The sequence below is a fragment of the Durio zibethinus genome, chromosome 12, assembly GCF_047325235.1.
Source record: "Durio zibethinus cultivar Kanyao isolate XHJ-2024 chromosome 12, ASM4732523v1, whole genome shotgun sequence".
Lineage (NCBI taxonomy): Eukaryota > Viridiplantae > Streptophyta > Magnoliopsida > Malvales > Malvaceae > Durio > Durio zibethinus.
This window is the reverse complement of record NC_143173.1, coordinates 20,388,702-20,414,035: the sequence shown is the minus strand read 5'-3', so window position 1 is coordinate 20,414,035 and position 25,334 is coordinate 20,388,702. Positions and strand designations below refer to the sequence as shown.

The following is a 25,334-nucleotide window of genomic DNA, read 5'->3' as shown; positions in this document are numbered from 1 at the left end:
TTTTTATTGCCTTTTGCTATTATCTCAAACTATATTAATTAAAGAGATATAAAATTTTTGTAATTATTATAAAAAATAAATTATTATTTTTGCCTTAATTTTAAATTAAAATTTAAAATCAAGAAGTTCTGTTTTCATTCTTAATTTTTTTATTTTTAATAAATATATTTTAACATGATAACAAAGAATAATAGTTTTTAATTTATTATTTTAAGTTGTATTTTTTTTTTCAAAATTTGATCAAGAATCATATTAATATTATTTTAAAAAGTTTAGTATTACCATGAAATAATTTAAAATTTAAAAATTAAAATGATGCTCAAATAAAAAATTTAAAATTATAAATATATTTTATCAAAATTTTATATTTTATTAAGGTTAATATAAAATAAAAAAATATAAATATCCCTGAGTAGAACTAATGCTGAACCCAAATTCAAATCCTCCTTTTTAGAATTTTACAATCTCGAGCAGTGGCAGGACACCCATGAAACCGTGTGGAACCATCTTTATTGTATTCATTTGTGATATGTCATGTCTTCTCTTAAACTACTTTTTCCAACAAAAGTTCCAAACCAAAATAATACACCTGTAAATGAGAATCCAATATGAACATACACAAAATATTTATGATCAACTGCCCCCAATTATTATTTGACCCAAAAAACAAAGACTTTCACGAACACTACTTAAAAACTCATTAGTTTTTGCACAACAGACTGCAATTCTTTTCCTCTACTTCAAATTCCTACTCTTTGATTTTCCATCGACTTCCATTCTTCTTACAATTCCTTCCTGAAATTTATTTATTTCATCATGTCTTTCATTGGAGAGGCCGCTCTATCTGCGTTCTTTGAGGTGTTGTTTGCCAAGTTTGCCTCTTCCGAGGTCCAGTTTGTCACTGAGGAGTGGGTTCGAAAGGAGATTATGAACTGGGAAACTATGCTGAGGAACATCCATGCGGCGCTTGCTGATGCAGAGGGGAAGCAACTGCAGAGCCAGGCTGTGAAGATTGGTTTGGCTGACCTCCAAGACTTGGCTTACGACGTGGATGATATCTTGGACGAGTTTGCGACTCAAGCTTTGGGGCGTAAGTTGATGAAACAACATCAAGCCACTACAAGTAAGCCTAAAAAATTTAACCCTGCTTGCTTCATTGGTTCACATCTAAGTTCAATCAAGTTTAATCAAAAGATGATGTCCAAGATTAAAGAGATTACCGGAAGATTGGAAGGTTTAGCCACTAGAAAGAGTAACTTGGAGCTAAGGGAGATCACTTATCATGTTGGAAGGCCCATGACAATCCCAAGAAGGCCGCCCAGTACTTCTTTGGTGAACGAAGCTAATGTTCTTGGCAGAGACAAAGACAAGAGGGCAATACTTGATTTGCTGTTGAGGAACGATGGCAGTGATGCTGGAGTTTATTCTGTGATTCCCATCGTTGGCATGGGAGGGATTGGAAAAACAACCCTTGCTCAACTTGTTTACAATGATGACAGCATAAAAGATCATTTTGATCTTAGGGCATGGGTTTGTGTTTCTGATGAATTTGATATCATCAGGATAACAAAGACAATTCTCCTCTCAGTCACCTCCGAGACATGTGATATGAATGATTTGAATTTGCTTCAAGTCAAATTAAAGGAGAAGCTATGGAGAAAGAAATTCTTGATTGTTTTGGATGATGTTTGGAACGACAACTACAACGATTGGTTGGCGCTTCGATCTCCTTTTGATGCAGGGGAACCAGGAAGCAAAATAATTGTCACAACACGTAGTTCCAAAGTTTCATCAATTATGACAACTGCTGCAGACTACTCTTTACAATGCTTATCAGAAGAAGATTCTCTCAGAATGCTTGCTCATGACGCATTAGAAAGAGAGGATTTTACGAGGCATCCAGAGTTGAAAAAGATCGGCTTGGAGATCTTGAAGAAGTGCGATGGTTTGCCTTTGGCAACAAAAACCATTGGAGGACTATTGTGCACAAGGGTGAATCGTGATGCATGGAAAGATATATTAGAAAGTGATACATGGAATCTACCTCAACAGGGAAGTGACATAATTCCAGCTCTATGGTTGAGTTACTATTATCTTCCTTCACAATTAAAGCAATGTTTTGCTTATTGCTCTCTGGTCCCTAAAGGTTATGAATTTGGTGAGGAAGAAATAGTTCGATTATGGATGGCAGAAGGTTTTCTCAATGGACCAAACACTAAAAGGCAAATTGAAGATTTGGGCAGAAAGTATTTTGAAGAACTGGTATCAAGATCATTCTTTCAAGCATCTAGTAGGGATGAATCTCGGTTTGTAATGCATGACCTGATTAATGATCTAGCCCAGTTCGTTGGAGGAGAAAAATATTTTAAGATGGAGAGAAATGAGGAAATGAAGCGCCCAAGTCACACTCGCCATTCCTCTTATATGATAGGCGACTATGACAATATCAAAAAGTTTGAGACCTTTTTTGAAGCAAAGTCTCTACGGACCTTCATTCCCTTTGATATTCTGATGCGGGATCCATACTACATAAGCATTAACATTCTCAATGATTTACTGCCGAGATTGAAACGGTTGAGGGTGCTCTCTTTGAAAAGCTACTACATCACTGAAATACCAGATTTCATTGGAAATTTGAGACATTTACGCTATCTAGATTTCTCTGATACATGCATAAAAGGTCTCCCTGATTCAATATGCACCCTTTATAATTTAGAGAGTCTTTTATTAAGGTGTTGTGAGAAAATTGAGAATTTGCCTTCAGAAATAGGAATTTTAGCCAACCTATGTCATCTAGATATTGTTGGTGCATGGAGAATAAAGGAAATGCCAAGTGGAATTGGTAAATTAACAAATCTTCGGGCATTGTCTAATTTTATTATGGGCCAAGGCGATGCATTGAATATAAGAGAAATGCAGAATTTATCAAATCTCAAAGGTCGGCTTTCTATTTCAGAGTTGCAGAATGTGAATGAAGCTCAGTATGCAGGGGAAGCTAAGCTATCATGTAAGACTGAGCTTGATGATTTAGAGCTGAAGTGGTGTGAAGACTTCAATGAAAATTTAAGGAAGAAAGAAGTGGAGACAGAGGTGTTGAACTTGCTTCGACCTCATGAAGTGCTTAAAGCGCTTGCCATCAGGTATTATGGTGGAATAACATTCCCAATTTGGATAGAAGACCCTTCATTTAAAAATTTGCAATCATTAAAGTTTGTAAATTGTCCAAATTGCACATTATTTCCTGCAGTTGGAAAACTACCACTTTTAAAGGATCTTTATATCAAGGGAATGAGTAGCGTAACTACTGTTGGCAATGAGTTCTATGGAGAGAATTGGCCAAATGCGTTTCCATCATTAGAGACATTGCATTTTGAGGATATGCCAGAATGGAAAGAGTGGAAGACATGTGAAGTTGATGAGCAAAGAAGAAAATTCCGTTGCCTCCGAGATCTCCGTATTGTGAGTTGTCCCAATTTGATAGGCCCATTGCCGGAATACCTTCCTTCATTGGAAAAACTTGAGATTCGTAATTGCCAAAATTTGGTAGTTTCAATTTCAAACCTTCCAAAGCTATCTGAATTAAAAATTGATGGGTGTGAAAAAGTAGTGCTTGGGAGTTGTATGGATCTTTGGTCGGTGAAAAAAATCACCCTTTCCAACATTTCAAAGTTTGCATGTATAACAAATGAAAGGATGTCGATGTCAGAGAAGATGAAAGCAGAAGATCTCCATGTTAAAGGTTGTGAGGAATTGGTTTCTTTGTGGCAAACAGAGTGGGGTTGGTTGGTGCCTTTGAGATCTCTTCGTAATTTAAAGCTTGAAAATTGTCCGCAGGTTGTTTCTATAGGTGCAACGGAGGTGGAGGAAAAGGCAGAGATTTTGCAATTAGACATACACTGCAATATTGAACATCTGAGAATAGAATATTGTGAAGGCTTCCAGAAGTTATCAGAAAAACTCAAGTGTCTTAGAAAGTTGGAGATTGTAAAGTGCCCAAATTTAGTTTCAGTTTTGGCGGATAACTTGCCCTCCACTCTTAAAAGTTTGGTCATGGGGGAATGTGAGAATTTGGTTTGCTTATTGGAAGATGGGGAGGACATCAATTTCAGCAACACATCTCTCCTTGAATGTCTTGAAATTTTTGAATGTAAAGCTCTCAAATCATTATCATCAAGCAGTAAGTTACCCGTGGGGCTTAAAACGCTGCAGATCTGGAACTGTGCAGAGCTAGAATTTGTAGCTCAGGAAATTGGGGATAATACTTGTCTTGAATCTATTCAAATCACGTCTTGTGAAAATATTCAGTATTTACCCCAAGGAATGGACAATCTTAAATCTCTATATCTCGATGAGTGTGAAAAACTTGAAGCTCTGCCCAACCTCAACTCTCTTCAGGACTTGACCCTGCTGAGTTGTCCAAGGGTGACATCCATCTCAGAAGGGAGTTTGCCTACCAACCTAGCAAGGCTTGAGATCTCTGGACCCAATATTGTTAAGGCAGTAATGGAGGGGGGATTGCATAGCCTCACCACTCTTAAAAAACTCGTAATTTATGGTGGTAATTGTGATGCTGTGACATTTCCAGAAAGCGGTTTGCCTACCAACTTAACAATGCTTTACATCTCTGGCCCCCGTATTGTTAATGCAGTAATGGAGTGGGGATTGCATAGGCTCACCTCTCTTACAAGACTCTTCATTGGTGGTAGTAATTGTATAGATACGGTGTCATTTCCACAAGAGGAGATCAAGCTGCCCCCTTCTCTCAACCTTATTTCTATCGCACACTTCAAAAATCTAAGGAAGCTATCCTCAAAAGGCTTTCAGCATCTTTTCTCTCTTCAACAATTGTCGATTCTTAATTGCCCGAAGTTCAAATCCCTTCCCAAAAAGGAAGCGCTTCCCTCGCTTTTGGATCTACAAATTATTGATTCTCCAAAGTTGAAGAAAAGGTGCAAAAGGGATAAAAGAAAATATTGGCCCAACATTGCTCACATACCACGTGTTCGAATTGATTTTGAATCCATCTACGAATTATAAAGAGCAATGTAAGACCCACAGGTATTTTGATTTGAAACTAATACTACTATTTCAATTGATTTTTTATTTAAATGTACAAACATATCCACACAAGTAAAACAGACATGGCTTGAACGAGCATCGAATTCACTTGCATTTTATTTTTAAATATTTTTAGTTTTACTTTTTATTAATAAATCAAAATGATAAAGCCATTTTCTTATCAAGCAGAAGAATTAGATCATGTATGACTCATGTATTTTAATCTAGAATTAATAACTATTTTAAGTTCAGATTTTAAGAAAATATTTTGTTATTAAGTACTGATTTTAATATCTACTCAGTTAATTTCTATTTTAAGCACTGATTTTAATATCAACTCAAGTATTTTATTTCTTTGGTTTCATGTTGTTTTCTATATTTTGAAGTGATCATTTATTTGGTTTGTTTCATCCAATTATATATGGTACTAAATGAGCTGTAAATTTCTAGCTTTTGTCCAGATGTCCAATCTTATAAGACAATTTTCCATTTTGAATTGATGTACGTTTGGATGTGACCTTGTCTTGTTTCTACAAGAGGGAGATATGTATAGCATTGATGTAAGAAGAGGGATTTCTGTCCAAAGGCTTTCAGAATCTCTGTTGAAAAATGTGAATTCTTGAACATTAATCTTTTGCAGCTCTTTTCAAAACCACTAGCCTCTTCATTTTGTAGATAATATGGTTGAATGTTGCTTAATTGCTGGTCAGATGGTGCAAACATGATAGAAGAGGAACTGAATCAAGGGAGCCTGGGCACTTTATGTTTCCTCCTTCCATCCTCTTGTTCATTGTAGGTATGCCTCCTAAAACATCTTCTCTATTATTATTATTATTATTATTAATCAGTTCTAAAATTCAACACTTCTCCCAGGAGTGGAATTCTGCACCATTTATGAGCCCTTTGGGCAATGACTCTTCTCAACCACCTTCCTTTGATGATTTTCAAATAGTGATGTTGAATGTTTGGATGTAACCTTTTCTACACGAAATAGGTATAATGCAGCCTACATTTTGTTCATCTCTTTTTGAGAGTTATGATTTCTTCAATTTGTGGCTAAATATTGATGACTGTCCTCTGCGATCAATTGATCAAGAATCAGATAGCTTGGGCTCCTTGTGTGAATATCGATGACAGGTTCATCTGTTACCAACAAAAAGAAGCATGAATTTTCAACTGGAAGCCGGGTAACTAGATACTGACATCTTGTTTCGTACAAATTTTAATTAAAACGAAGATTACCATAATAAGTATCATGTATTCATTGTACTAAATAAGGCAATTGCAGAATTTCTCTATTATGGAGCTGGCGATTGATAGCATGCTACTGTGTGTAATAAGTTAGGTATTTCGGTTTATATTATTTTCTTTTGCCTTTGAATTTAAGGTGATTTACAGATTGATGGACCTGTGGACTTTTACTACCATGAAGACTTAAGCTTCTTGGCATTGGAGCATGAGCATGCTTGAAATCCATCTGTTTTCTTCTATGTAAAATAGTCATTGCAGGTGAGAATAATAAGAATATTCTGGTTTCTTTCTTGTGTATATGCATAATGAATGCTCATTTTATATCACCAATAATTTTGGCTCTTCAAGAGGTATTTATTTCTACCACCTTTGATTGGATGAGACCAAATGCAGTATGACGGTAGCTATTCCATAAGATGTTCTACCAATTACTCTTTTGTCTGTGTTATTGCCTACCTCATTATGCCATGTAAGTAACAAAGAGTTTTAGAGAATTTACTGTGTTCAGTGTTTGTTACTTACTCCCACACAACTAACAGAATGGTTTTGCCTTTTTATGACAGGATAAATGAAACTCACACATTCTAATGCTCTCAAGATTCAGTTGTGGGAAGTTGTCTAGGCTGCATCTCCTCTTCTAAAAAGAATTTAGGGGTTTGTAAGTGGATGCACAAGGAAAAAAAAAGGGTAAGAAAGAGACACTATCCTTCAATGAACAACTAGACATGGTTATGGCGTCTCCACAAACAGTTGCACTTTTGGTGAGATTGCTTTTGTTATCCAAGAAATTTACCTTTTCTGATGATAACTTACTGTAATAACATATGATGAAACTAGAGAAGACTCGTATTGTAATCCAATTATTTTGAGTAGTGGAAGATTAAGTGGACTTGGTCCCGTGGTTTTTTCTCCTTGTTCAAGGGGTTTTCCATGTAAAATTTGGTGTCCTGCTTTTTATGAGCTATGATCATTTCCTTTTATTGTTTTGATATCTAATTATTAATTAATTGTCTTTCCGCTTCTTGCTGTGTTGCCACTTGCCAGCCCCCATTATTTTGGTTAGTATCGTTGCCTAGCAGTGAATGATGAACTTTCCCTTATTTATCAGGCAAAATCAAAATTTTAAAAGGAATTTGTTTGGGATGGAGGTGGGCTTTGATAACCATTTGATTGATTGGCTTTTGGGTAATAATTGAATTGTTCATTGCTATAGGTTTTTCGCTGGGTTTTGTGGATGTCTTATGCAAAGAATTATTGAAATTTCAATTGATATATTTGAATGTTTTTATTTCCAATTTGCAGATTATCGAGGATTTAGGGTTTTGATTTTACATATTTGGGCGTTTTGATATTTGGTTGAAATTATTTTGGGCTATATAAATATGGGTTTCAGATTTTCTTTTTAATTTGGGATTTTATATTATGAGCTTGTGATAAACAGCCGGTTAAAGATGCAATGTTGATGAAAATTGATATGATGAATGAACGAAGGGGATGGTAGATGAATTTAAGAAAAGCGTTTGCCTTAGGATCTTACGTGGCTGTTTTTCTTTTTTCTTTTTTTTTTTTTCTTTTCATGATGTGTTTTGCACCACTTTGTTCTAGTTTAGCTTAAATTCCATTTTAAGTTGTTTTATGATCAGAAAAAATAAAATTAAGAAATTATTTTTGTTTTTAAAATTTTTAATGTCATGTCATCTTAATCACATGAATGTGACATTTTTTATGACATGAGCATTCCATGTAATCATTAACATTATATATGTCATGTTTAGATAATATTTTGTTAGAAAATAACGATTAAGTGAAAAAAAAAAAAAAAAAACCTTAAACATTATCAACTAAATTAAAAAATTTAATAATTATTAGTTGAACGACTGATGAGGTATTTTTCCAAAAAAAAAAAAAAGTAATTGACAATGAAACCAATGTTGTTAGGTCAAAAAGTATTAATCCAATTATGTTAATAGAAGTGAAATTAAATAATCAATTAATTACATAAAAGATAATAATTTAACTTGATTTAATCTAATTGACCTATGTTAACAGGTAAAAATAAAATCCACTAATTGTAGAGAATTACAAACATACATAAAATCAAATCATCAACCATTAAATAATCATAGACTCTCTCAATCTTCTCTAGTCCTATAGAGTATTCTCAACCCAAACAAACATATACTCATGTGCACCATTTCAACAAACCAAATACATACCCATATGCACCCATACATCACATCTACGTGAATTCTCTCAGTCTCCTCTAGTCCACTCACAAACAAACATACACACTTCAGTCCTCTCAGTCTCCTTTAGTCCACTCACAAACAAACATACACACTTCAGTACTCCTATGAAGTGTCTATTTCACAAAACCCTACAACTCTCTTATATCTTTTTCTCATACCTAACTTTGTAGAGACTTCACATATTTATAACCATACAAACTTACCTATTAAAAATCTCTTTCCTCTTAGAATTCTTCTCCTACAAGTCAAATTTGCCTAGTAAAAATCTCATTTCCTTTAGAATTCTTCTTTTGTAAGTCTTCTTGTCCATCAAGCAATATCTTATCAATCTTAAAAAAATTTCTAGCAAATCTCAAATAGATCTCCTATGGGATTTAAGTCATTATTCCTAACAATCTCCGCCTTGACTCAAATTTCATCAATCATTTGTTTTCATGCTAGACATGCTTGGCTCCACCTGTAATGAAAGTCTTACAATCATCTTTTTTTGTGTGTCTTCATGCTTCATGCAAACTAATCTTCAAAACATGAACTAGAATTTCTTTCTTGAATCGAACTCCTTTAAGCTTGTCTCTTCCTACGTCTTAAACCTTCAACTCTTCCTACATCTCAAACCTTTGGCCTAATACCACTTGTTAGACCAAAAAGCCTTAATCCAATTACATCAATAAAAGCAAAATCAAATAATTAATCAATCACACAATAGATAACAATTTAACGTGATTTAGTCCAACTAACCTATGTCCACGAATGAGAAACAAGATCCACTAGTTGTAAAAAATTACAAACATGCATAAAATCAAATCATCAACCATTCAATACCCATAGACCCTCTCAATCTCATCTAGTCGTATAAAGTATTCTCAATCCAAACAAACACATACTCATGTGTACATTTCAGCACAACTAAACGTATACCCATATGCACCCATACATCACATCTATGTAGACCGTCTCAGTCTTCTTTAGTCCACTCAAACAAACATACATACTTATAAGACGTAAAGAGGTGTCTATTTCATAAAATCTTACAACTCTCTTACATCTTTTTCTCATACCTAATCTTGTAGAGACTTCACCTATTTATAACCATACAAACTTGCCTATTAAGAATCCCTTTCCTCTTAGAATTCTTCTCTTGCAAGTGAAACTTGCCCATTAAGAATCCTCTTTTCCTTAGAATTCTTCTTTTGTAAGTTTTCTTGTCTATCAAGTAATATCTGGCCAATCTTAAAAAAATCTCTAATAAATCCCAAATAAATCTCCTATGAAATTTGAGTCATTATTCCTAATAATTGTCCTCAAGAGTAAGAAGAAATAGTCAAAAAGGTTCATCTACAGTTTATTGTTTTGCCAATTGAAAATTTACCAGATCAGTAATGCCCAATTCCACTATACAAATAGCACCAAACCCGGAATCGAACATAAAGCGATAATACACAGATAGTATCAAAGGAAAATTATTGCATTTCCTCCACAATGAATTGAAATTTTCTTAAACAAAAACATGGCGAGCACATTCAGTAGGCTGAATGAGCCACAACTCATATCTAAACTAAATTTTCATACAGGCATTGACATCGAAACCCAAAGGCATGCCATTTCCTTCACGAACAACGGGACTCTTTTTTAAAACAAAGCATTCCCGAACATATTTAGTATGATTAACAACCCCCATATCTATAACAATACATAAAAGTTATCCCCATTGTATTGCCATAGAACATATAAGCAATGTCTTAAAAAAAATTCATGGGTAATTGAAATAATCTGTCTACAGCTGTCACACAATTCACCACTCCAGCGGTCACCATAATCCTGTCTTTTTTCTATCTTTCCTAAAACCTTTTCCATTTCTCTTCGATTCCTTGCAGAGAAGGAGATGACAAAACCAGTAGATTGCTCTTATGAAAATATTATCGTCACTGTTTTTCAATTAATTTTCTTTATATTTTTCATTCTTTAACTGATTACATTCATAATTTTGTCTTGTTTTCAAAGATAAGTTATCATACGTGCAAAGAAGAGATTTCCTTTTATCTTCGTGGTAAGTACCCATTGCTATTGTTTTTTATTTTAATGAATGAATTTAAAATCACACTGTTAACTATCCATTGTTACTGGTGTTTTGTGTTGATTCCTTCGCGATATTGAATAATTGAATTTCTTCAGTTTGATTTGTATGAGCTTTTCTGTTTAATTTTTTTTATCCTTTTTATTTGATGATTTATTGTCTACTTTGATGAGAAGACAAGGAAAAGAAAACCGAAAGGAAGGCTAAGAAGGGAGAGAAATGGAAAAAAAGGTATGATTACTATGATCATACCCTTCTCATAGATTTGGCCTAGCTGGGGAGAGGTTTGCGAGATGCATGCACATTGATTGGTAAAACTTTTGTGCGTACGGACATCTTCGCGTAATTGGAAATGATAGGAAGATTTTTTAAGATTTTTATGGGATTAATTAATGTGTGTGCATCCCGCAAATATGTCCAATTGATAGTTAACGAGAATATAACAGTTACAGAGTAACCATGACTTATTTATAATTTTTTTCGAATTTTTTATTCTATTCTTTGATTTTTTTATTGTTATTTGATATATTTTTGAAATTTTGATTAGCTTTGAACGTGGTGGATTGTTCTAACCAAGAAGGCAAAATAAAATTAGAACAGTTCAAATATTGGGATTACGTGGATCAAGGTCATTGGACAGTTCAAATATAGAGATTGATTAGTATTCTTTTTGTTTATATCACTAATTTAGTTGTCTGAGTTTAATGATTTAATTTTTTAAATAAAGTTCCTTTTGTTTAATTTCGTAATAAATATTGTTGTTTTGTCTTATTTGTTGATTTTATGTTTTATAATTTCTTTCTTCATTCTATTTCCAGAAGAATTGTTATTGATTTTATAACCTTAAACATATGTTAGCACTTTTTTGTCGATCTATGCCTTTCCGTGTAATGGATTATTTTGATCAAGTGAGTCAAAAATAGAATTGACGATTCAACATTGAATAGATTAAGGTTAGTCAAATATGATATGCAATATTACTTCTTCATATGCTGTAATGTTGAGAGATAATCCTAAGATATATGAATATAATGCGCATGAAAAGGGCTATGATTGGTAGGTATATAAGGTAAACCCTTTTATCATAATGCACTTAGCTTTTGCCTATAGCTTAAAGTGTTAATCCACATAAGTATCAACATTTGAACTTACATAAGCTATATATTTACAAAATTAACTTATGTAATTCCTTTATATATATATATATATATATTAGCTTTTGTGGGTTTTACTTTCTTCTCATGCTTGATAGATTAGATTGTTAATCATATAATTAGAACATTATTGTTGAAAGCAAGAAGATGAAGACATTGAGTGATTGGTTATTTTTGCTTGGTATGAGAATTTATATTTCTACTATTAATTCTATTTTTTAGATTCTTTTGGCTTGAAGATAATGTTTGATTGTCTTTGCTATTTTTAGGCTTCTATTTTGTAGTGGCTTTATTCCTTAGATATATTTTTGTTTGTCTTAAAAGTTGATGACTAAGAAGTGTTTGTTAAAATGCTTAATTGAATATCAGCACATTTTAAGGTTTTAGTTCTTTCTAAGACAAGTGATGTATATAAAAGGATTGTTGTGATGCTATGATTAATGGTGTAGATGTACAATATTGATGTTTAAGTTAAATACTTATAGTGTAGGTTATTTCCTTGCTGTTGAACCAAAGTACTCATTTCCAAATGTCTTTTAACTCACTCTTTAAAAAAATTATTATAATAAAAAGGCGTTACTTTTTTAATGTATCAGATATGGTTTTTTCAATTCTTGAAGATAGAAAATCCCAAGGCTTATGGTTTACACTAAAAGAAGGTTGCCATTATCGCTTGAAATTCTCCTTCCAAGTTGGCAACAACATTGTATCAAGCCTTGGAAGTTAGCTTGACCAGGTAAGTTTTTTCTTTTATAAATTTTTATGAAGTTAGCTTGATTGCGTTATGGCAACACTTGGATTAGTTATTTTAAGATTTTTTTCTCATTTAAGTTACAAATATTCGGGAGTAATTATTTGATTCTAGTTTTATCACACCCTAAAACCAAGACACAATACAATCATATTATCTTGAAGTAAAACTTCAAAATAATACGAAGCATTTTTTCTTAATCATTCTAAAATTCTTCAATAAAATAATATGTTAAGTAAATCCATATCTTTAATCCAACTAAAAATAAATATCTATATATCCAAATGCAAACTAATAAAAATATAAAACCATTTCGTGAAATATCATTAGCCAATAATGTCTCTAATACCTAATTAATCTTTTTAATTTGATCCTCTAGCTTCTCTCAAGACTAAGCAAACTTAACATTTTAATCATCTGTAAAGAAAAAGTAAAAAGGGATAAGTAAACTACAACTTGGCAAGTATAGGATCATATACCTTACCAGATCAAGCATCATTTTCATACATATCATATAGATCATTCAAAATATTTGTCAAATCAAAATATCAAAAAATTTCAAAGATCATTGTTCTGTCAAACATTTTGTAGATCATTAATCAATATCAAACATATCAATTCATAAATCATTTAAAAGTATGCTATCATTCAAATTTTGTAATCAAACGAAATCATGGGTCAATATTTAAAATCATCATGAATCATTATATCATTAGTTTATCATTAGTTACAGTCACTACTATAACCTGTGACATTGGCTATATCGACAATTTCATTCTCATGATCATTGCTAACTATTATAACCTACTAGCCAATAGCTTATGCTAACTATTCTAGCCCATTAACTAGGGCCATAGAACTAATTTTAGTGTCAATGATCCCACTTTCTAAGGATATAAATACTAGCTATCATAAAATCATTATTTAAACATAATTCAATTTCTCATTTCATTCATAACATGATCCATTGTTTATATAGAGAAACACAAAATAATCATAAAGTTGATCCTATTTTTATATATTGAAAATAAGAAATAAAACTTTCATTCATTTAGAAACATATATATATATTCAAAAACAAATAAAGTGTGTGAGATTCTACTTATCTCCTTTCGATTCCTCCACTTAATTTTTCCCCTAAAATAATTAATAGCCTATTCAAGATACTTTCAACATAAAAGAAATTAATCAATCCATTTTGAGACCATGAATACTAAAAACAACTAAGTTACACAAGGGTTAATTCAACTAATTAATTCTACCTGCCTACACTACTTTCACTAAAATGATCATATCTCAAGATATACAACTTAGAATTACTATCTTTATAGTGTATTAGAAACTAGATTTGATAAACTTTCTAACCATATATGGTCCACCTCTTAATTCCTTATAGATTATTTGTAATAAATTTTGCAATCGATGTCATATGCTACTGCTAGATAACATATGTATCTTCTAATAAAAATTACATATTTATTCATAGCAAAGTCAAAATTTGATTCCACTTATTTTGTTGGAAAATAGATTCAATAAGCTTTCCAAACATATATGGCTTAATCCATAATTTTTTTTATAAAATTTAAGACAATTTTATAATTTATCACTGATGCTACTATCATACAGCTTGTATATCCTTCAGTAAAAAATTAGACTACTCTTCATAGAATACTCGAAATTGACTTCTATTTATTTCGTTAGAAAATAGATGCAACAAGCTTTCTAATAATATATAATACTTATATTAATAATCTATCCATTAATACAGAATTTCATTTTCATTCACTATTGTAGATAATAACATCTCATCCAAAAACAAAATTTCTCTTTCAATCTTTAAAAAAAACTCAAATCTCTACTTTCAACCTTTAAAATCCACTCAATAATCATCATTAAATCTTAATAACATGAAGTAAACAAAACCCAATAATTTACCCAAATCGATCATGAAGATTAATGAAAGATTTCATAATTTTTCTTGATTTTGTTTCTCATAACTTCAACTCCAAATAATAGTAACCAACATGGTATTTTTTTAAAATAAAAAAATTGCATATACTCACTTTCGGGAGATTAACTTGATTATAGTCTCTGCTTTTTGGATCCTCAACTTGATTTTTCAAGTTCCTTAACCCTAAGCAAGATGAGAAAAAAGAGCTCTACTTTTTTTTTTGTTTCACGATAGCTAGGTTTTCTCTGGTAAAACACCTCAGCCATTTTTCTCTAGTAATTAACCTCTTAACTAAATTAATGAGTTTTAGTAATAGTCTAGCCTAATTATCACTTCGGCTAGGGTATTACAAGTTTGATAGAGCATAGTCCTAATTCTAGAGGAATCAAAGACACATGAAAAGGATTTGTGAGGCATTAGTTAGGGTCAATGTTTTTTCAATAGAGAATTTGATGAGTGGCTTATTAGTTTCAAGTTTTCAACAAGAGATTTTGCAATCATTTAATATTCAAGTATGCCTTTAAAGGCATTCATTGGATATTTTCAATGAAAATAATTAAAGTGATTAAATTTAGTTTAAAAAATAATTATCAATTATATTTGTTATTTTTAAGATGCGAACATGATAAAATCTTTTAGAGATCTGAAAGATAAGTTTAAAAGTTTAGTCCCATGAATGAGAGTCTATAGCTGGCAAAGATTTTAGTTAATAATTCAAAATTTTCTTTTTATGAACTAAATAAAATTTTCATTTTTTTAGAATAATTGTTCTTTCAATTTTTTAAATTGTTATGGCATATTTTAAGAAATCGATGAGGAGACATTATAAAGAATGTAAGTTTTTTGAACTCTTTTGTTGGCATTAACCATATATAATTTGTTTTTAATGTCTAATTTGTTCTTTTGTCTTTAACTACAATGTTAGTGTTTGTCAATCCCTCATTGCATACTTATGAAAAGCTTTACCATTATTTAATTTACTTATCATTTCTTTTATTTTCATTTTTAATCTTTTAGAATTTTGTCTAACTATTTGAGATAAATATTTTCATAATATGTTAGAGGTGTGATATGGTTAGAAAATATATCAATAACTTGGAAAGAAATGTAAGTTATGAGTTTAAAACCTAAAAGATTTTAGCATAACAATATTAAAAGATTTCAAAAAAAAATCCGAAACCAAAAGTTTATTGATATAACTTCTTATTTGAAACAAATAGAAACTTTCATATTATAAATTTGAATAATGTAGAGTTTTTGAATGGAAAGATCTGGAGTTGTGTAATCTCAAATCTAGATATATCTAGAATTTGTAGAGTAATGTAAGTGAATGGTTGGATCTAGATTTTGTAAAATTCTTGAATGAATAAATCTAGAGTTGTATAGTCTCAAATCTTGAATTATCTTGATTTTAAGTATTAACATGTGGAGACTCACACCTAACCTACGAGTTATTATCTATTTTGACCCAAAGGTCTCATAATTTTATCCTACAAAAGGTATCTCACAAGTTTGGGATTAAGTTTTAACTTATATATCATAGCAAATCTTCATAATATTCTGATATGAGATTTGAGCATCACAAACTCTCCCTGTTAAAACTTAATGTCCTTGCCAACCCAACCCAAAAGCACACAAATTCATTGAATCACACTAAACGTTGAGCAAGCCTAACATAAAGTACACACAGATCATAAGATCACACCAGATGTTGGGATTCTAAAAATGGCTCCCACCAGTAGCACTTAGCTCTTACAAGATTCTAGAGGTAGCTCCTATGGTGTAGTACTTAACTCTCATCTGACTGGTAACCATTTTGATATCATTTGTAAAGACCCGCACCCAATTTGTAAGGTATTATCCATTTTAACCTAAAGATCTCACAGTTTTATCTGTAAAAGGTATCTTACAGGTTTGTGATTCTAAAGCTTTTGAGTTACTTTGTTTGATAAATATGAAGATATTAAAGAAAAAAATTTTGGATTAGTTTGAGAAAGAATATTGGTGGTTGTAAGTGAAAAAATTTTGACGTGAATTTGGTGATAAGGATATCTTAAGCATAACGATTATTATGGAGAATGGTTTTAATCTGTCAAAATTTTATAAGTTTAAGACAAATTTGATTTTTGATCCATGGAGATTTTGATATTTTATGATTTTTGTGGATTTTAGATTTCCTAATCCTATTGATTTTTAGACATCAATTTTGGAATTATGATGAGGGGAAATTTTGGTGAAGTTGATTATGAGTAATGATAAGTTGTAAGTGATTTTTGTATGAAGGTTTGATAAGATAGTTACCTTAAGCTCAAGTTGATAGTGGATTTTTATCTTTGGAGATCCCATAGAATTAAGGTTGAAATTTTCTATTTTTGGTGGTTTGCTTTGTGTTTGCCTATGAGTTTTGATGAATCTTTAATCATGATATTTATTGTACCATTTAGAGCCAAAGTATGAAATATTAGATATGCAATAAAGTGATATGCCTTTAAATGAAGTGACTTTCATGGGATTTTTATATAAATGGGATACTTTAAACTTAAGAGTTATTATAGAGAATGATTTGAACCTTTTGAGGTGTTATGATATTGAAGTTAGATTTTTGATCAATTAAGATTTTAGAGTTTTGTGATGGATTTTTATTGAATTTTTTTTATTATGGATACGAAATATTTTTGTTGAGATAAAGTATAAAAATTTAGATTGATAAAAATTGATATGAGGCTTTGAGATATTTATTATTATTAATTGTAAATTATCTTTATGGATTATGATTTTTAAACTTACTACTAGAGCCAGTAAAAATTATAATGCAAATAAGGATTTCAATAATATTAGTGTGATTTTGATTTCAATGAGTAATATATAACTTGATGGTAGGAATTGACGTTTTAAGAATTTACTAGAATTTGATTATTATATGTTATGGTATTATGATTTTATAATTTATCTTAATAGATTTTGTTTATTATATTATATTAGTGGTTAAATAAGAACATTATCTATATTGATATATTTTATTTTATTGAAAATTATTTATCCTTGATGATAAGAGTTAAAATCTTATGTGATTATCCTAAAGTGTGAAAAATTACAATTGTACTTGGAAAACAAAGAATTTATTAATGGTCATGTGATAAAATAGTGATTATGATTTTTTACTAAGATAGAATATGAGTTTGTTTGAGTCATGTTAACAGAGAATATCACATATTATGATGTAAGACATATGTTATGATTCCTGCACGGAAACTAAGGTTGCAATCATTGAAAAATATCATTTAAAAAAATGGATTTTGATTGAGTATTAAGAATTTTGGATTTATGTTTTGCTAAGACTAAATCATTGTGAAATAAACATAGAGGACATATTGGACTACCAGGAAATTTTGGAACATTATGATGCTATAAGCTTATAAGTTTGGTGAAGATTTTGATTGTTATTTGATAATTGGCTTATAGAAATTGAAAGCTATTTAGATATGAATTTGGAGTTATATTGGGTATTTAATAGACTACGTTTGAATTTGCGTGCCAAGCAACTTAAGATATGATTTATAGCATTGTCTTGATCCTCGTTACAATTTACTATGATTATATTGATAAGAAATATTCTGCCAATCAAAAGAAGAAATTGCAAGCTTGATTATGTGACTTAATGTTCTATGAAATTGTTTGAAGTTGATCTTTCTATTTTTACTTTGGAGTGGTTGGAATTTGAAATGATCAATGTGATTAGGTTGTGATTTTAATTTTAAATTGAAGGGCGATATGAAAATTGATGAATAATGTTTTATAGAGATAATTGGTGATGTTGAATATGAGAATTGATGAATAATATTTTATGATGATTAGGTTGTCATATACCACTAATCAGTATATGATGTCATTGAGGTAGCTAATTGTTAATGTTGTTACTAGGATTTAAGGATATATGTGGACATGTTTATGAGAATGAATTAAAAACTTCATTGTAAAAGGTGTGATGGACAAGTGGTATTACTACTATAAAGTCAATTCGATGTTTTTGAGTTATATTTGAGTGAAACATTAGAGTAGAGCAACGAAAGCATGGTGAGCCTATAACCCATATGTCCCAATAACTAAACCTACCTTTGATACTATCTATGGAGATTCACATCCAACTTGTGAGGTATTATCTACTTTAATTTAAAAGTCTCATAGTTTTATCTCACAAAAGGCATCTCACAAGTTTGAGATTAAGTCTCAACTTATATATCATAATAGATCTTTAGAATATCCCAATGTGGTATTGGGGCATCACATAACATTTCATTATATTTTATTATTTTTTGAATTTGACATTAAAATATATGTTTTTATAAATCTTCATTGACTTCCATAACGTAGCACATGTTTACATTCTAGTAAAGAAAAAACATTCCCCAACTAATATCTAAATTATCATTAATTCATTACATACCCCATTAAACAACAACAACAACAACAACAACAACAATAATAATAATAATGCCTGTATTAAAATACATTAAACTTGTATCAATAAGAGTGGTTCACTCTTAAGTCAATTTCAATTATTAATAAATTTTGATTTAGCAAAAAAAAAATAATGCTTGTACAAAAATACATTAGACCCTCATGACCATTATTCGAACCTCACACATAGCAGAAGCTTTATGCATCGATCTACCCTTAAACTCAATCGAAGTCAATTTTCAGCTTGAAATTCACATCCAAACATACTATTGGAAAAAAAACTCGTGATTAAATTCTTCAAAATATAATTCTAATAAATTTTGTCATGCCTTGAAAAATTCATATAAAATTATTAATCTTACTTCACTTGACAATTTTTTACTTAAAATAATTCACATTAGGTCATTCAATCACCTAGATGACAACAAAATGAGTAATTTAATACAACTGAGAAAGATCAAATAATCTTGGGATAAAAGATAGTCAAGGTGAATAATTATCTAATTTTATAGGTAAAAAGTCCAATTGAAGTGTTTAAAATGTTAAATAAATCACTTAGTGGTAACCACAAAGCCAAAATAGAGACAAATTTTCATATAAAAATGTATTTTTCTCTTATTTGTCTTCGAAGAAAACTAATGGGAGACAAAAACACAAAAGAAAATAGAATAAAGCTAAAAGCATCTAGAATTCCAACTCAAAAGTTTTCAATTTCATTTCTTTAATCTTTCCAATAATGAATAATCTAAAAAGATTAAAAATTCACAAAACACTTCATTTTATCTTCATTTTCCCAATTTTGACAGCAACACAAGAAGGACAATGAAAAAAAAAAAATAAACCCAAGCAAAAAGAAAAAAAATTACCACAAGATAATCTTCTCTCACATATTTGCCAAATGGAGGTTTGCAAAGTAGCTTTCTTGGTTGTGTTGAAAGTTAGAATGGTCTGATCTTTGTGGTAGGAAAGAATAGTGAGTTTTGACAATGGATTCTTGATGAAGAAAATATGGGTGGAAATGAAGAAATTGGGTGAGAAAGTGTTTGGGTTTGAAGGATAGCCATTTTTGAGAAGAGGAGAGAGGTTATGGTTTTGCTGTTAAAAGTGCAGTAGAGAAATTTATGGTTATTATAACGGATGTGTTTGGCTACTTGGATATACTCATCCATTTGTTGGTAACTAGGATTTCCTTGTGCTTGGGTTTGGATGGGATTTTTTTTTTTTATATTAGTAGATAAAGTGATTTGAATTTAATTTTGAGTAGAACAAATACATAAAATTTTTATATGATGAAAAAATTTTTTTGTTTGGGTGTTTAGATAGGAAATTTGAATCATTACTTTATTTGAAATTGTTGTTAATGGTTAATAATTTTAATTAGGTAAACGTTTTTTACATGAAGGAAAAAAGATATTCAAAGATTTATATAAATTAAATAAAAAAAGTTTTCACATTAATATGATACTTGTTATCGTAACGATTTTGAGACCACTAAATGAATTTAAAAATAAAAGAGAGACATCATTAATCTTTTTTGATTAGGTGTGATTGATCATTTATTACAACATACATTTTTAACAAAATCTTAAAATTAATTAAAATTTTTTAAAAAGAAAATTTTTAGGTCTACAAAAATAGTTTGGATTCGGGAATCGGTTATGTATAAAAAATAATTAGCACCCCCACAACGCCCATTAAAAAATAGTACCAAGTAATTATATGTTGTTCTTTAATTTTGACAAAAAAAATCTTGTTTTTGGTATTTAGAGTTAATTTTTGTAAAACATATTTTCATTTTTAGTTGTTTGCTTGAAAAATAAATAAGAATCTTACCTATTGAAAAATTCTTAAAAATATTCCAATACTTTGATAATATTAAGAGGAGTTTTCTCAACTAAGGATTTCTTAAAAATTACTACTTGAACTTTTCAAAAATCCCATCCTCGACAAGTCATATTTATCTTCAATATTCGTATTTATCATGCATATAGTAAAATATAATCTCTATAATTTAATCCAACTAAAATTTTTAAAAAATTCATTTCTTATTATATTTATTAAAAAAAGATAAGATATCTTTATTGAAAATTATTTCAAATGCCCTAATAAATTGGGGCATTTTAAATAAATTTTCTTATTTAGAGATTCTTAAAAAATCACTACTCAAACTTTTTTATGATTTTATCCTCAGAGATTTCATTTACTCTTTTAATATGATGTACATAGATTAACTTGTGATGTTATTATAGTGCATAAAAGTTCCTTTTTAGAAATGAAAAGTAAATGGGAGTTTTTAGTATTGAAAATCATTCTAAATATTTTAATATTTTAATAATATTTTTTTTAAAAATTTTTTCACCTAAAGATTTTTTGAGAATCACTATTCAAACTTATTAAGAATCTTATCATCGGAAACCGCATTACTTTTAAGATTATGTAAAGCAAATAATAAGTACAATATGCATACGAAAGTTTTTTTAATTATTTTTTTCATTATACATTTTATTATTATTATTATTATTATTATTATTATTATTATTATTATTATTATTATTTAAAAAAAGACATACTATTTATTTTCCTTATGTTATATTTTTTCATTATTCATTTTATTTTCTCTTAATCACTTAATTATTTCATAATTATTGTTATTGAAACTTTTTAAGGAAACAAAGTAAAAAAAGTATTTTTATTACAAAATTTTCTAGATATCACAATACTTTGATGGTATTTGTAGATGAATTTTCTCATTTAGAAATTTCTTAAAAATTTCTGTTCGAACTTACTTAAAATCTCATTATCAGAGATTTTCATTTTCATTTTTTCATTTTTGTTTTTATTTTATTTGTATTTTTATTCTATTTTTTAATAATAATAATAATAATAATAATTATTATTATTATTATTATTATTATTATTATTATTCTTTTTAATTTTGTTTTGAAAGACAAAAATAGTTAATTATAATATTTATGTATCATTATATTAATTTCATTATTAAGGAAAGTCATTTTTCCTTGCTATTATTTCCTTTCTTTTATAAAACATTATTTAATTGTAAATATAATTTTAGGAAAATAAATTAATGAAAAACTTTTTATATTGAATATTTTCCTAAATACTCCATTACTTTAGTAATATTTTTTAGAAAAGTATGCTTACCTAGAAATTTTAAAGAATCGCTGTTCGGACTTTTTTAAAATCTCATTTTTAAAAATTTTCATTATTATTATTATTGTTGTTGTTGTTGTTATTGTTGTTGTTATTTAAAAGGGAATCATAATAGTAAAATTCCAAAAACTAAATATCAATGAGAGATTAAATTGCTTAAATTTAAAGGGAATGATAAGTAAAGAGCATTGAATTAAATTATAAATAAATGTAAAGAGCATAAAAGTAAGAAAGCATAAAAAATTAATTGATCTTGAATATTAAATTATCAGTAAACAAACCAGCATACATATTAAAAATGCATAATAAGTTGAATTGTGGGAGAATGTCAAATGCATGTAAGTGAATTACAAAGTAGATTAAAGCACATAAACTTAAATAAAAGGTGAGAATAAAACCACTAAATTTAGTTTTTGAAAATACAATTTTCACATGGGATACATAGGAATTATATCAACCTAAAACGACACACAATCAAGTAGCAATGGAAATGAAACAAATAGGACTCTCAGTAAGCAAGATTAAGACTAAGCCTAAGGGTATTAGTTTCTTGTAGCTGCTCTATTCAACAAATGAAATAACTTGCTGACAATGAATAATTTAAACAAACAGGTTGTAAAGTAAACAAAATATTGCATAAAATTATGAATAAAATATTCTCTAAATGCATATCTAAAATAAATCACAAGAGAGAGAGTAAAAGCATAAACTTAAAGCAAGGCAAGCAACTAAGAAAAGAGGAATAAGATTCCATGGTAGAGCTCAACTCATGACTGTTTGTGGGGAGTAAACAACACAGTTTAGCCCTTTTCCAAGTTTATTTGGTAGGTTCAACTACTCAACCCTTCATCTAAAATTAGATACTAGATAAAGAAATAAAATAGGACAAGATCAAAACAAAATACAAGGAAAAATCTAAAATGAAGGTGATAAAATAATGGCCAAACTATTGTTGCTCTCTTGAGACAAAATAGAGTAAGAAATGGCATTCTTCTTAATGCGGCTTCCCTATAGGTCAATTCTATGTAGTGAACCCCATGAATATATGAAACCTTAAGACTTAATAAATAATAAGTATCAAGACTAATGAAGCATTGGGTCCCTACCCATAAACCTCATACACAAGAAGGACATAAAAAAAAATTAAAAGGTGGGAATTTTGAGACTTCTGCAAGTCATCCATATGTGAAAACACCAAGTGGGAAAAGAAAAAAACTTGAACCTTATACCTTTTCCCTTGCACAGCCTATCACCCATGTTTTATGATACTATTTGTGGTAAAAAAATAACTTTTTTTTCTTTTCTTTTTGTTAGAAAAATAAATAAGAAAAGAGAAATAATAGAAAAGAATTTTGGCTTTGAAGCATGAAGAATACTTTCTTAAAGGCAATTATACCTTTAGGATACAACAAAGTCTCAAACTCTTCAATCAGAAGTAATGAAAATGATTATACTGAAAAATTTATTTATAGTGAATGACCAGACATAAACTTTTATTTAAATGGTTATAACCTTCTATATAATCATGACCTTTATGAACAATACTCTATTTATATTCAAATAGTTATAACTAAAGATAATTGTTTCTATTCAAAATAATTATTTAAAATATAAATAAAATTAATACAAAAATTAATTTTATTCATCAATAATTAAATCTTTCTATCCAATATGGTGTATACCATGTTCTAAACTACCAATAATCTCCCATTAGTTTGGAATATTGATGGTATTCGCAAATTAAACCTCAACTCCTAGTATTAGAATTGAAAATATAAAACACATAATACTTATTTAATTTTTTATTAGAGGTTTATAATTGCTTTAACACTATTATGGTCATATGCTTATCCTATTCATAAACATTTATAAGAGATACTACAATTCTTTTTATTGAAGCGACACCACTTCTAAATTTATATAGGTAGAGTTTTCATTATGTTTCCATTGCTTTAGACATTTAAAACTCTATTAAGAGTATAAAAACTCATCTTTTTCACACAATGGATCACACTAGTTTTTAAAATTTGAATGGATTTTACTAGTGCTTAACAGACACATAATAATAATTTATTTTTACCTATTAAACTTTATAATTAGAGGTTACTAATTCAAAGTTGGGTTCCCATTATTGGTGTCTAACAGTAAGGGTTTAAATCTATTTTACTTATAGTATTACAAACCAAACATCTTGGATTTCAATTTTATTTTATGGTAATTACCTCCACTTGAGATTAAACCTTTAATATAATCACTTAAGGCTAATATGTCCAAAATTTTCATTTTACATGTCATTTATATGCTCCAAACATTTTTACCTTATTCTTATCATTTTAAGAAATAGATGGTATTGGCTGTGGCCACAACTCTATACTCATAAATTTCAACTATTCTATTTTTATAGTTTTATTACATCTTTAATACAATTATACTTCTAGTACAATTGGATAAATTCAATGAATAAACCAAACCATTTTAGTCATTTTAAGATTTTTAAGGATCTTTTTATGATTTTACTTTATTAAGTATACTAAACTTATTAGTTTGTATAATTTGCTAATAAAATGATACTGAAATCTTACAATACTATAGTGGTAAATTTTATTTCTTTTGATTCTTATCACCTCTACCATGTATAAGTATGTATTCTTTTATTCAAGAATGCCTCATTCAATTATCAAGATATCATATATATTAATCAAGTTGCCATTTCATTAATTCTTCATTATTTATTTTTTTTTTAAGTAGGAAGCCTGCAAATCCACCCTTAATGAAAGATAACTAACAAATATTCTATATCTTAATATTTCTTTTCATAAAAGTTTCAAAATTTTTATATTTTAATTTAATATAAAAGTTTACATTAATAAACAGATTTCAAATATACTAATGCTTCTATAGTCTCATTTTAAGACTTTTTATATCAATTCATAAATACTTATATGAATCTATTTCATCATGGACACTATTAATAATTTTTATTACCATGAAAAAAATCATTCCTTTACTGAAATGGATCAAATAGCATTCCTTTTAACATTATAAAAGTTTTCATATTTACAATATCATTGAATCACTCATGGCTTCCAAAGTAAATATACTTTTAAAATTTTCACTGTATTTCAAAACTTTTAATAAAATCATAGATGATAATAATTTATATAATTCATGAATTAGACTATGTACATAATCAAAAATTACCATAACGTGATCAAGA

The 25,334-nt window shown here is 29.2% G+C and overlaps 1 protein-coding gene and 1 pseudogene across 37 annotated transcripts in view; one reads left to right on the top strand and one right to left on the bottom strand.

The window, feature by feature from the left end:
• Positions 1-20,010, bottom strand: part of LOC111296468 (thioredoxin-like protein CITRX, chloroplastic) — a 52,977-nt pseudogene extending 32,967 nt beyond the window's left edge. The window contains exon 1 of the transcript XR_016326284.1: positions 19,813-20,010. The product of XR_016326284.1 is annotated as a thioredoxin-like protein CITRX, chloroplastic (transcript). The remainder of the gene's footprint in view (positions 1-19,812) is intronic.
• LOC111297750 (putative disease resistance RPP13-like protein 1) lies at positions 560-7,298 on the top strand. 36 transcript variants are annotated; one of them, XM_089741130.1, is made up of 8 exons: positions 560-5,058; positions 5,509-5,669; positions 5,769-5,854; positions 5,932-6,052; positions 6,161-6,245; positions 6,457-6,567; positions 6,703-6,778; positions 6,873-7,298. In XM_089741130.1, the coding sequence occupies exon 1, from the start codon at positions 817-819 to the stop codon at positions 5,035-5,037; it is 4,221 nt and encodes a 1,406-aa protein (XP_089597256.1). In that variant the 5' UTR covers positions 560-816; the 3' UTR covers positions 5,038-5,058; positions 5,509-5,669; positions 5,769-5,854; positions 5,932-6,052; positions 6,161-6,245; positions 6,457-6,567; positions 6,703-6,778; positions 6,873-7,298. The 36 variants fall into 36 exon arrangements, with proteins under 36 accessions (XP_089597256.1, XP_089597255.1, XP_089597252.1 ...); XM_089741129.1 differs by having other exon boundaries at positions 5,509-5,854; positions 6,155-6,245; positions 6,658-6,778; XM_089741126.1 differs by having other exon boundaries at positions 560-5,045; positions 6,457-7,298.
• Positions 20,011-25,334: the final 5,324 nt, after the last annotated feature.